The sequence below is a fragment of the Ptychodera flava genome, chromosome 4 (genome assembly GCF_041260155.1).
Source record: "Ptychodera flava strain L36383 chromosome 4, AS_Pfla_20210202, whole genome shotgun sequence".
Lineage (NCBI taxonomy): Eukaryota > Metazoa > Hemichordata > Enteropneusta > Ptychoderidae > Ptychodera > Ptychodera flava.
In genome coordinates, this window is record NC_091931.1 from 34,752,808 (window position 1) to 34,766,756 (window position 13,949).

Below are 13,949 nucleotides of genomic sequence, written 5' to 3' on the forward strand. Positions count from 1 at the left end.
GACCACAACAGAAATTTACTGTTTTAAATAAAAAAAACAACAGAAATAACTTGTCGAATTAGTTGGACCTTGAAAGTGTTTCTGACCAAGCCAAGTAAATGTCACCTTGTGAAATTTTATGACTATCTTTTGGAAGCTGCAACCATGGGGAAGTAAAAGTAGGATTTCAATAGTCTTGTATATCATAAATCAATTGTTCCCAGTGTGAAGTTAGTCCCATTGCTTTTCAAGGATCAATATATACAGCCCATGTGAAAACATGCTTCAGAAATAAACAACGCGGCAATCGCCATGTCAGTAACTTGGAAAACAGGTAAGAGAATGGTTGTCCAGATGGATCCTCATTGAGAAATATATGACATTGACATAATTTCTACGAGTAATTTATTTATTTACTTATTTATTTTTTATTTATTTCGTTTTTCCGCCTGAACTCCCCCAATTTGAGAAGGTCCAGTTTTTCCATTACTGATATAGCTTACACAGGGTACACTCGCACCTTCCTAAATCGATCGAAATCAGTGTTTGGTCGAAGAAATTAATTTCCACAGCTGCATGACGACATACCGTAGATCCTATCTGAGCTATGTGTACATGTGACACCGAATTGTTTGTTGACTGTTTGGAGCATTAATTTTCCAGATAGCGCGGTCTTAAATCAGCGGCGCATATCATGCAACACGCCACATTTAGTCAGTTTTACGGCGCTTTCCAGGTGAGTTACGAGCTTTGGGTACACAAGCTGGTAAAATTTATTGCGTTTAAATACACAAGACGGCAAACAGTGACTCCGCGTTCAACCCGGCAAGTCAGTTACCCAGGACTGGTACTGCTGACCCCCTTTCGCCTCTTTCACACCCGGTGGAAAGTTACCGGTGAGAAAAAAATTCCTCTGGAGAATTCTTTCGGAAGAACCTTTAATATTTTACTCTTTAGCTATGCAGATGATTTCAAAAGAACGGTCTAACAACTTAGGCTAGTTTCAAAAATATGTGCGCTGGCTGTTTGATTGATTTAAAACCAACGTTTGGTTCAGTGAAAGGCTTAATCCGTTTCTGAAAACGAAAACCCTCGTGTCTTTCTGATTTCGTGAGTAAATTTAGGAGTTATCAATGATATTATTTTTTTACGCTTTGGCATTTTAAATTTGACCATGACGCATGGAGAGATTTTCATCAGTTTGGAATTTTTCAACTTATGGACTAACATCCCACACACATTTGAATAAACAATTGTATGGTATTCCTGCAGTATACTTGATTTTCGCGAACGGAATGTTATCGTGTCCATTTCGCGTAATGATAACGGAAAGAAATTTAAACACAAGAGAAAGCATTTTCTTTTAATTTGCATCCTGTCTTCTCTCCCACACAATTAGTCGAATTATGTCCACGGTAATAACATGCAACGTGATTTCCGTGTCTGAAGACGAAAAGTTCGAGGTTTGTGGTTTCGTCATCGGTAGTTTTTGGTCTCCGTTTCCAGCGGGTCGGTACCTTTGATGAGGTTTAGGCACAGACCTGAGCTGCAAGATTGTGACCATGCAAACGCATAAGTGTGGTTCTTTTTGGGATATTTATAGCGGTGAATCAGGGTTAGCAGAAGTTTAACCTTGCACTAGGCCAATGTACATTTATCGCGGTCACTACTGCTACCCACGCAGAAGTGACACCGAGGCCAGATCGGGCGACACGGGGGACCTAGGGTACGACCGTAAAGGCAGTTTCAACGAATTTACCATAGTTTCTGAAATATAATACACCAAAGTGAGTAAAAAATTCGTGAAAATAATTGATTTTTCATTTCAAATGCAATTGTCTTCGAAATATTAGTATATTTTATTGTCAGCGAATTACCGTGTTACATGCGAGCTTCTTGTATGCGAAATTCAGGACTGTCGATTGAAAATAATGACTAAAATTTACTGCAATTACAAAACTCAATTTTCAGAGTCCTTGTTGCTTTAATCCCCCAAATTAAACCCCGCCCTCTCTCGGTGAATCTTCAATCGTTTAATTAGTACGGGGCAGTGTGTCACATGACAACAACAGCCGAGTTTGTTTTTTGAGTACAGATACCCGTCTCTTGAACCAGAGAGATACATACTGATTAGTATATGTCTAACAAAAATAATTGTGAAGAGAGAGGTACTTTTTGAATTTTTTGCGGAAATTATTATCATGCGAATTTAATGACTTTGATCGGGTACATGAAGGATGAAAATAAATCAAATTAGCATAGTCCGATCGTTAATCATTGGTGCTCGCTACTGAATGATGTGGCCGAGGAGGTCGGGGAAAAGCGTACCCTGCCTGTTACAGGGGATGCTGGCACACACTGAACCAGTAGAGTGCCCTCCGCCCACGAACTTATTCACCCCAGGTAAGATGTAGTCATGATTTCAATGAGGGCGGGATCGAAACCGAATCTTGCGACCTTGTAAGAGAGGTCAGTGGGAGGGGGCTTCGCAGGGTCGTGACTTGAAATTAATCAAAACATATCTTTACTATATAGCGGGTGTAATTTAATCAAACAATGACAGAACATACATAAATAAAAAGAATGGAATCAATTCTTCGGAGCAAGTGATTTATGCCTATAACAAAGTCCATAGTTGAAATCAACGAAATCTCAGACCTTTAATATTTGATTTCGAGAGAGTTGCCATGGTGAGGCACACGTAGAACTCGTAAATCAATACAAACGTCGCATTTTGAAATTCGCTGAGATTACATCTCACTGAAATATTCCGTTTTAGATATAACCAAGCTGTAAAAATACTGGGCCAAATATGGGACGCATTGTGCCCCGCCTCTGTCAAGCTGTGCTCCAGTACTATTCGCTGAACTGCAATTTGAATTTGACCTCTCCTGAAGGATTGCATTCGGAGGGGAAAAAGTGGAATTGGAAGTAAGAAAACGTGAAGATTCGTGATCAAAGTCATCAAGCCTAGCCTACATAGAAACTGACTTTAGGTTGTAAAAATTAAGACAGGAATTGGTCGGTATTTTGACTGAAATTTGTGAATGATTTTCGCAAGCGACTCGATGAATACACATATACACAGCACATGTACAGACGCAAAAATAATCAAGTCGATTCTAAAGAATGATTGACGTACCTACTGAATTTCAGTGAAAGTGATGTCATCGTCACACTAATATGACAAAAAAGGATCGAATGCAACTGTTTGGCAAGAATTGTGACATTTAAGCATATTGCAAGGGGCATAGAGAGTAAACTGACTCGGAGCCCCAGGGCCGCAAAACTACAGCGCCCTCGGTGGCAGAGAAGCGACATTTCTGTGCAAAGTGATAAACAACCTTAAAATAGATGATGGTGATTTATAAAATCCATCAACAATTCTAGATATGTACATTCTATAGCTTGAAAAGGGGTCTTCCTGTCATCTTCTGATTTTTGATTTAGTAATCCATTGAAAATGTCCTTTTCCGTCTGTTACACTCAATATATATTTGACGACAAATATTTGATGATTGCGGTCTGTCTTTGTCAGATGCGTTATTTCAATAGCAACAGTGTCGGAACCTGTTTGGCTCGATCGTCATGGTAATGGCATAGGCCCTATTTGATGGCGCACCTGTGCCAATGTGTAATAAATTCATCTCGTAAAACAAAGGAAAACGTGTCATAAAAGCCGTCCAATGTCCGTTAAACAATTTGTGTGATTAATCATTCCAATATGAATTCTGTACGTTAGGGTTAAAATCCAATTACACACACTCTTTTCCTCTGCTGTGTGTACGTGTCGTCTGATAATGCATTTCTATTTAATCCGTCATCTTACTCTCTTGTGCAGCATATTAGTTTAAGGCAAGTTTCTTTTAGCGTCCAATGGACAGTGGTGCTTGTACTATATACTGTATAAAAACACTTAACTCCTACAAGGCCTAAAAGCTGTGATAGACTTTGGGTCGTGCTCGAAAAAAAATGCATTGAGGCAACGGGCGATAACTCTCTGAGCCTGTTTCGTTACGTCCCGCAGAAAGACTGATTTCGGAAGAAGACAAAGTTAGAATCTGTTGGCCGTCATTATCGCCCCAAGAGCTGCCTGATTGTTGTATTGCTGTAAAGTGTTCTTGTTGTCCGCCGGTGCTGTACTCATGTTGATCGCTTGGTTTTGAGTCGGGGAGCCCATGCTTGAATTCAACGCTGTGGGCGCTGTTGGCGATGTCGGCGTCAGCGGCGGGGATGACACGGGAGTTGCCACGGAGACCTGGGTCGCGTTCACGGACGCCGCTTCTCTTGGGGAGGAGTTCGCCGATGTTGACGCCGATGTTGTAGTTTCGTCGTTCTGGTCGGAATCTGTTGACCCGCGAGGTTTTCGCTTGGCCTCCTCCTTCTTGAATTTCATTCGCCGGTTCTGGAACCAGATCTTGATGTGCCGTTCGGTGAGATTCAACATGGCGGCTAATTCGATTCTTCGTGGCCGAGATATATACTTGTTGAAATGAAACTCCTTTTCCAGTTCCAGAAGTTGACTTCGAGTATACGCTGTTCGTGTTCGTTTGTTCTCATCGAGATCGTTGAAGGAGGCGCCTGAAAGTTGAAAATTAAAGTCCAATTTAGAACATTTCGTTCAATATTTTTTTCTTGCGGTTTCCCGTCATGTCATTAACACCAACTTAAATACGTACTGTAAATATCGCACAAGCAAGGTTAAAATTACACGATTTATCCTGACAATAATCTAAACCACACTTTAAGTAAGGAACTTGTGTCATTTGCAATTCGAAATTGGACAGTATAGTTGACATCATATAAAATGCAAGGGCGGCAAACGCTGTTATGTATCGTTGCTGAGTGTTACAGTGGCCATTACAAGCAACGTCAAGGGAATAAAAATGATCTGGCACATTCACGTCACTTAACGACAAATTATTTAAAGAAGTATTGGCTAGAAGAAGAAAGTTATTTGCATTTTTTCTTTCATCCAAATACGAGCATGAGTGTATCACTATATATATTTACTATCAGCTAATCTCAACTTCGGAAGGTCTTCCTCAAGTATTTTGAAAATTCAAACGTGTAGTTTTTGCAGCGCGGTAACAGAGAATATGATGTGTTCGACAAACGGACATTAACAATTTAGCTTACCCTCTCATCCCCATTTCTAAAAAACCCAAATGGTATCTGTCTTTTAAGCTTGTATCTGTAGAGAAACTGTTTTATAAAATTACCAATTCGCTGGCCACATTTGTTTACGGAATCAAGGCAATATACGAGAACGCTTTAACCCGAGCACTAGTTTTATTTTCCATGGAAGGAGTGGACCGGGCGACTGCAGTCCAGATCACGGAGATTCGTTTACGATTCCGACGTACCATGTCTCTCGTTCGGCAGCCTTTCAAAGGCGACGACGTTTTGAAATAATGTACTTTGTCATAATTGAATTGCCATTTCCAACAAAGACATGTTCTCTTTTTATGCTCTCGATACAGGACCGTCTATTACCTATGTCCTGATCATGATTTTCACCTAGATTACTTTCAAAAACGCCTACTAAGTTTTACTTGGCACCATTCAATCAAGCCTCCTTAATTCAAGGAATATTTAACATCGGCTAATTTAGCTGAATATAAAAAAGGAAGAATTCGCATCAACCTTGGTGAAAAACTGAGCAAGGTGAAGGTTGCCACGGTCAAGGTGAAAAATCCACGATAACGCTGCCCGGTTTCTCTTTACATTGAGCCTTGCCGAGTGCGGGTACGCTCGCGGTCCTTTTTCCGCAACCGTGTGCAAAGTAAAATGTGCGATTAAAACATCAGATTGCGCTAGCGTGGTCGTGTTCATAGTTTTCTTTGATGACGTACAAAAAGTATACTTGTAACTGGGCATCTCTCGGTTGGAAGTTTAAGCGGAAGAGACATAATACAGTTTTACATTCAAGAAACGTCAGCTAGGTTTCTTTCGTTGAAAAAATGACGAAAATACTTCTCTCAGCAAACTGCAGGAATATAACTTTGCGACGAAAAATGTATGAGCGCTGCAGTATTATAATGTTATATGGGCACATAACGGGTAGATATTCCGACGAAAAGACATTGATAGACATTAAACAGCTCGAAATAGCGTGATTTTTCTATTCTGTCGGTGTAGAGGCGTAAACCTTTGATATTATTGTTCAGAAACACAGGAGCATCTATTCTGCCAGCAGAAAATGTTACTTTCAGTGTCCTTTGAATAAAAGGTGACACTGAAAGTGGATGGTATATTTAGCAGTTTTGTAGTGACGAAATTGAACTGATGACAGTACTTTGAGAGAATATAGATGAAACAAAAGCCCAGATGGTCTTTTGTTTACTAGCGTTGTAAAACGATGGCTATTTTGTTCTCAAAAGATGAATAAGGCACGATTGTGTAGAAGACTATCTTCTGATGTTCACCAAAGAATACAAACATAGGAAGAGAATTAATGCTTTCTGTTAACTGAAACTCTAAAACCCAATAAAAAAGCGAGATCGCTAAAGTTTTTGTGTCACATGTACCCGGTAATTCTCTGAGTTATGATTACCGCTCGCTCATTCAAACTTGGGGTGTTGTTCGCAGATTTTTGCATCTGAGTAAGGCCAATAGCAACTGCAAAGAAACACTGAGGGTGCAGATCAGTGGACAATATTTGCATCTGAAGGGATTCAACGTTGCAAAAAGACAAAGACACTAACATTATATGACGAGATGAAATGACACGCGTCCTCGAAAACCGCTGAATATGTACTTGGTCGCATAGTGAGGATGTTTTGAAAATTTACCCGATATTTAAACTGAACTTCACAAGGAAATGTGTCCACAGTGATGTTCCTAAGATGTCTCGAGTGGTGACATTTTCTCAGAGGAAAAAGAGGCAGAAGTTCTCTGCGTCCACGCATACATATCATAATATATCCAAAGGATGTTAAACTTGAAAACAATCAAGTATCATATACAGTTGGCAACACATCAAAGAAAACATTGTTAACATTTCGGAGAACCAAAGAATCGATTCCATTTGTCCATTTCAACTTGAATTTCAAATAATTGCGCTGGTAAACTTTGATAAATAGTTAGCCGGTACGAGGTGTTCAGAGCGTCCTATAAAAAGTTGCCCGATTGCAAATCAAATCAAAGCCAGTATACCAGACACACGACTGTTACATAATCGCGAGGGTATAAAAGTGTCATAGCCAGGTCGATATCTTTTGAAGTGCAACGTTTACAACATTCAACTGCCGTGATTTACGAGTCAATAAAGCGACAACGGAAATTATTTTAGGACGAACAATTATGATTTACAGTGGATTCTAAAATAGACTAGGGCGGGGATTTTCCCGAATTACGACGGCTAAAGCTATCTTAATATTATGATAACGGCCCAATATTTTTTGTCCCATTCGAACCCAATAAATCAGGACCCCGTTGATTTAGATCCAGGCCCCCCTCCGACGTTAATAAAATCCAATTACTCGGAGTCAGTGGCTCGCATCTGTGACAAACATCGTTTCCGAAGAATTGCTCGGATTATATCGCAGTGTGGAAACATTTTGAAAAGTATGACACAGCATGGCCCATCGTAAAAACTAAACAAATGTTGAACTATGACAGGAAAACTAACATCAAGTACTGAAAGCGATTAGCACCGTGAACACATATACCAACTGCTGCCCTAGGAAATTACCTCAGATTAACCGGTCATAGAAACAGATGTTTACCAATAAAACCCCGGCTTAAAATTCTCTTGCTATGCATTTTATGTGCACTGACTTCTCGTCTTTTTTTTGCAATGAAAAACCGTGATGAAAGTTTCGCTGCATAAAAACAATTTAATGGGAAAATGAAAATGAATATGACACGGATTTCTGTGATCGAAACTTCAGAAGAAAGGGTCTTGCAATGAACTGAATGCAAGCTTATTTTTGTCAAAGCTTACAAGCGGGGCAAGAGGAAAATTTCACTGAAAATGGAACCGATTACAATATAACTTGACTTATTCGATGAATTCCGTCAATGCTTAGCGATTGTTAATCAAATCAACGACTTAAATTCGTCCTCGAAGGTAATCTATATGTGAAGCTCTGTGACGATTGGACGTGTAGGATCTTGACAACACCATATGCATTACCACTGGTCGCAGTTTTCACATAACATGACTTTATACCAAGCAAAAGCAGCAAGCTTTTCAAATTACACAAATGTGAACACAAATTGTCGTATCATGACGACAACTACGGCATACAATTCGTTCAAATTCAGGGGAGATTAACGGTTTAGTGGAGGCCGTGTATAAGAAGCCTTCGATTGTAAAACCTATAGAACACCCAAATCGTGCCTATCCCGTCTTTTAACACTGTCCATCGTACGTTGTCACATCAGCTAAATCAGTCAGTTGTGACTAAACCAATAGCAGCTTTAATCTTTGGAATCTCAGTCAACGCCTTGTCTTCACAAATAATAGAAAAACATCCCACACTCAATTCTGTGTGACCGAGGCAGATTCTTTGGCGGATACATTCACTTTGCTTATCTTGTGAAAAAAAAGCTATCCTATCCTTTTTGTGATGGAAAAAATTCGTACGTCAAAAATATCGAAAAAAGAAACAAGCTAAGAAGAATAAGACAGATTAAATATAAAATTTTTGCTTCTTGATAGTTTAAATGAAGCCATTATTTCTTCTTGATCACACCTGAATCGAAATTGTGAATCTGCCATTTGATCTGACGGACGAAAAGTTACCTGACGGACATGATGCAGCTTATCAAATAAGACGGGCAGAAGATGGCGTTCTCAACAAACATTTCGTCCAAGCATCTACATAGTGGTATTAGCTGTTGCTTTTGGCACCGTCAATTGGTCAGGGGTTTTATTCGGTGAGCCATAGTTACATTGGCGGACGGTAATAGAATACGCAAATCAGTGTCTTAAAAAAATCAAGTCGGTGTTTTCCGGCCTAAACAAGTACATAGTGGTATTACACCAAACTGACACCAAATTGGGAAACCAAAGTGCGCAATAAAATCGATCAAAGGTGGAGTAGTAATCGCAATTCATTTTATAGGAATCAATATGTTAGGTCACTTAATGGATCTGTAAAAGTTTGCATCTGATTGGTAGGTGAAAAAACTTTGCGATTAAAGACTTGCCTCCGCGAAATCCAAAGCTTTGGGAACCAAACATCGCTCTAAGCTCGAAGCAACTAAGCCAACTGAATTGAAAACGAGCACCGTGTATCGAAAACAAAGGCTCCCAAAGTCATTTTGCGAAAATGCAATGTTGATGGGTAATTTTACATAATAAAGAGAAGCGATAATAAAAAGGAACTTTTAAGCAATGTTGGAAGTCATTGTATCTGTTCGTCATGCAGCGGCCACGTGACGGGTTTTGTTTAACTTTATCCAGCACGTGGGAGCGCAAGAAACATGTCCATCGGTCCTCACAAAAACGTCGATATACTATGTCCGAACTGCAGTAAGACATCTGAATTCGGACTTGTGACATTGAATCAGTCCCAAATGAAACAGATACTCCGCATGGCGTCGAGCTGAAGCTGTGTTGATGCAATGGAGCAGTCGCGGCTTTATTTAGCGACTTTTAAATATAGACCGAACAGCTCGAAGGACCGAGATGTAATTTACGACACAAATAGGAACAAGACTCTAATAAAGTTGGTATATTGGTGTATTTGTGACAATGTTAAGTACGTTCATGCTGAACTCTGATTGGTGTAGTCATGTAAGACACTTTGTTTTAAACAAATACACATAAAATGCTGCCCCCTCCCCTCCCCCTTAAAAACCGCAGAATAACCTCGAACCTTGGCTTCAATACACTAGGCGAGCCGTCTAAAAACGTCGACGGCTCTTAGAATAAACTGAAATAACGAGGAGAACATTGTTGTTATCAGCCACCAAGCCCATCGCCGAACGGTACTGCTGTTTTGTGGGGTTTGGTGGTGCTTTCCACCAACATGATCGGCTAATCCTCAAACTGGCTCTGCTTGGTACCAACTGGCCCACAAAAATTGGTCGGTCAGAGTCACCTATAACTTAACATGTAGCTCATTGGAAGTATAAACACGCTCCCTTAACCCTAAACACAATCTCACCCCACGTTTACATGGCCGCCTAAACGATCAGTCAATCGGTTCGTTAACTTCAAACACCCGTCCGAGAAGCTGCGTTCTCTTGTCACGAAATACAGCAAAAATAACTGGTCAGAGCCTTACCCAATACAGACCCGCTTGATCATCTTTGAATACCTATACAAACTGTATTAAAGTAACTTACCGTATTGGCGGCAAATTATATTGTAGATTGTAGCTTATAGCTATTCAAATTTGTAGAGGTTGCAAAATAAAACGTCGAAGTACTGACTTGCGCTGCTGAAATATTTAAATGTTGTTATGTTGAAAATTCTCCTACGCCAGGACTCGTGGTGGCGTTAAAGTAGGCTCACGTAAAACCCTGAATACTGCATAATATTTTTTTGTTTTGAATTGGCCACAACGTAGACTCCACGAATGTAGTTGCATGTCGGATTAAATAAAACGCCTAAATCGCTGCATTACAACATTCGTTTTGGATTCTCTAAGCTTGTCATAACTGGTCGGTGAGCAAGGCAGACTCTGAGGTAGTTGTTTTAAGGGCAGTCAGGTTTCTTTCATCTGTTCATCAAATTGGTTTTCTCGGGCTTCACTTGGCGGCAATTTCAATCTACTGACGCCATCAGCCGAAAAAAAATGCGACCAATGAAGTTTAGTTGGGAGATGAGCAACGAGACGATAAGTACATGCTTCGACCTGACGCAAAATGCTCCTATAAAATTAATGTACACAGAAGAAGTCGCCAAAATTCACCGTCTGAGCACGGTGGAAGGAACTGAGTCCTCAACTTCACTTAGTGCCTGGTCGAGTCTCAAGTCGCAAAGTCAGACGACAGGGATGATCGCCGAACTTGAAGCATTCTGAGATCATCTGTTCGCTGCAACAGGGATAACCCTCAGACGTCTACACTTTCTGGTTTACCTCGGAAAGTTGCGCTTGCTTGAAACAGTGGTGTCGTACATGTACGTGCAAAATGTCACCAAAACTCTACAGCCTTAGTCTACTGACAACTACTGTAGTTACCGAGTGCGTGTCCCTTCTTCACCGACTCGATTCATATATATGACTTAATACCTCGACATTAATATAACACCGATACATCAACACGTGGTCCTCAGAGTTACCTCCAGGGACCTCTCTTTAGCGCAGGCAATAAAAAGGACAGATGACACCTAATAAAGTTTCATCGCTACACAACAACTCGAAGCACAGTTCATTGGTTCAAAACTATGTCAGACGGTAAAAAAGGTCGACAAAACGGTTAGTCCTCTGCATGCGGTACTTGTTCAGGATCCATCGCATATGAGAAATCTTGCAGTATTTTCAGAATTAATGTCGCAAATGAAGAACTTTAATAACCTATGCGCATCAAAAGAGTGCAGGATTTGAACTTAAAAGTTTCTACTTTGCTAAAAATATATCAATGAAGATTATGAAATCAGAATGCAACCATGCATACTTTTGAATTTAAAAAATACCTCAAGTATTTGCATTGTTTGGAATTTAAATCATGCTAACCGACATTTCCAATGTTATTTTCATGCGAACAAATAAATCATTAATGTCCACAAAACAATACGGTATGAATTTAATTCTCTCTGCATGTTTCAAAATGTGTAAACACATGGTCCAGATCAAAAAAGTATTGTAAGCTTTTGATAGTATGAAAATATATTTACGCCAGCTACCATTTGGCTTGGGAACTGTTGGTAAGCCTATGACAAATTAAACACATTGCAATGCGTTCCACCGTAATCATGGCTAGTTGTCAAGCCGCTGTGCCAAAACCTCCTTGCCTCCCGATAAAACTTCGACGATTTGGGTTCAGTCGGTCAGCGTTTCGATGGAGTGCAGGAGTGGACAGGCAACTTTTCTGATAACCTGTACTCTAGCTAGGTTTTATTGGGTTTAACTGAAATACAGCTCCTTCTTGTTATTATAACTCATACCTATCAACAGACTTATCATGCCCCACCATAAAACAGGCACGTTTTACGTTGGTTGACGACGTCATTTAGGTGCTTCCTAACTAGACCGTTCGATGCTGACGCGTCCTGTGAGGTATAATATTCCTTCTCCGCAGCTCATGGATGTAGTATACCGCAATTCTCATTCACAAACTTGATCAGTCTCATGATAGTAACAATCACAGGCTAAACCCCCTCTCGGTCAGTTGGATGAGGGGCATAAAAGTAAAATCCTTAAGCGCTGATACAACAAGACTGCAGTCTGAAAGGTGGCATAAACTTTGAAGTGATGTGTTGCTTGTGGCAAGAATTTGTTATTTATGTATTTGCTCTTGTTCAAATTGGATTAAGAACATATGCCAGCATTTCAGTGTGTGTGCATATCATAGCATCTTTTTCTGTTTTGCATCATCCCCTTCTGTTCCCTGTCTCATCCCCTACCGTTTCTTGTCTGTCTGTCTGTCTCTCTGTCTGTCTGTAAGTCTTGCTTTGTGTGCCAGAGCCAGATCTGTCGGTAGTTGCCCAATCTTGTGCTGCAGATGGGAAGCCATAAACACGAAGAAGTTGTTTGTAGGACTGCGTAGAAATTCTCTCAGCTGACGTTTATTTACTTGTCATACTTTCGACACACTTCTGAAAGGGCCAACAAAAGAGTAACGGAAAATCGAGGCTTTAACTTTCATCCTGCAGCCAACTCAAGTTGAAATGCACGTTATTCTTGTGAACTTCGATTTGATGTGTTTGAATGAACATATAGTCAACATTGTTGGCGTATTCCACCATAAAATGATGACCGCATATGGTCAGAAGTCCAGCAAATGGTGACTTTCGTTGAATTCCAATGCTGTCAATATCGAGCTGCACAGGGGAACCTATCTTAACTTCTGTAGTCAGGGTAAGATACAGAGAAACAAGTGCATTCAAAGGCGTACGTAATTTTAATTTCAGTTGACCCTACTGCTGTTAACACATCCAAGAGAACAGAACGAACTATTGAAGAGAGGTAAAACCAACGGAGAAAAAGTCCACTTGACGCCATAAGGGGAGTTAATCTATGAGCTTACAATTGCAACGAATTTGTAAAATTGTATGCAGAAGTTCGAAATTCAATCGAAGTTTTTGCTTCGAAAAGAACAGACTTTCGCTTCGTTTTTATTTCCATACGGAATTGAATATAAAAAGTCACAGATGATTCTGCTACTGCGACTTTAAAGGCCGAAAATATTAACCAGAATCGGGAAGAGAATTAAAACTTTCGGTAGATATTATTAGAAACATTTTTAATCAAAAACCGGGGCAGTGATTGTCTTAGTCTGATTCAGGTGATTTCCAAAATAGTTTGAATGAATCCAAAACAATGGCTTGCCACGGAGAAGTTAAACAGCGAAGTATGTTTCTCGTTGAGTTTGCTGTGTTTTACGACCGTGTATTGGCATTTCGATTGGATTCGGCAAGTTTTATTGCACTCCATCGTAAAATCTGTATTTACACAAGCCCCGCGTCTTTTCTTTCTTGTTGACGATGGGAAATGGGAATTCTTCGTTTGCCCTGAATGGCATTTCATACCTTGATATTGTAAACTCGTTGTTGTTGCCTTCCATCTACGTCGTTGATATAGTGAAAAGTAGCAGACTGCACGCCCTTGCGCCAAGCTCTCAAAAAATGTCTTAACTGGCATCAACTACAGGATCTCTCTCTCTCTCTCTCTCTCTCTCTCTCTCTCCTCTCTCTCTCTCTCTCTCTCTCTCTCTCTCTCTCTCTCTCTCTCTCTCTCTCTCTCTCTCTCTCTCGTTGTCGCTATTGTTGTTGTCGTAGTTGTTGTTCTTCTTCTTGTCACGGCAGCGACTTACGTGATAAATGTCGCCATAGACACGTTAGCGTTGAT

At 40.2% G+C, this 13,949-nt stretch overlaps 1 protein-coding gene across 1 annotated transcript in view; it reads right to left on the reverse strand.

Annotated features, from left to right (window-relative positions):
• Nucleotides 1–1,814: 1,814 nt before the first annotated feature.
• The window catches only part of LOC139131547 (pancreas/duodenum homeobox protein 1-like), a 30,906-nt gene continuing 18,771 nt past the window's right edge, over nt 1,815–13,949 (reverse strand). Inside the window, exon 2 of the mRNA XM_070697638.1 lies at nt 1,815–4,560. Within this exon, the coding sequence (XP_070553739.1) occupies nt 4,034–4,560 (527 nt within the window). The 3' untranslated portion in view covers nt 1,815–4,033. The remainder of the gene's footprint in view (nt 4,561–13,949) is intronic.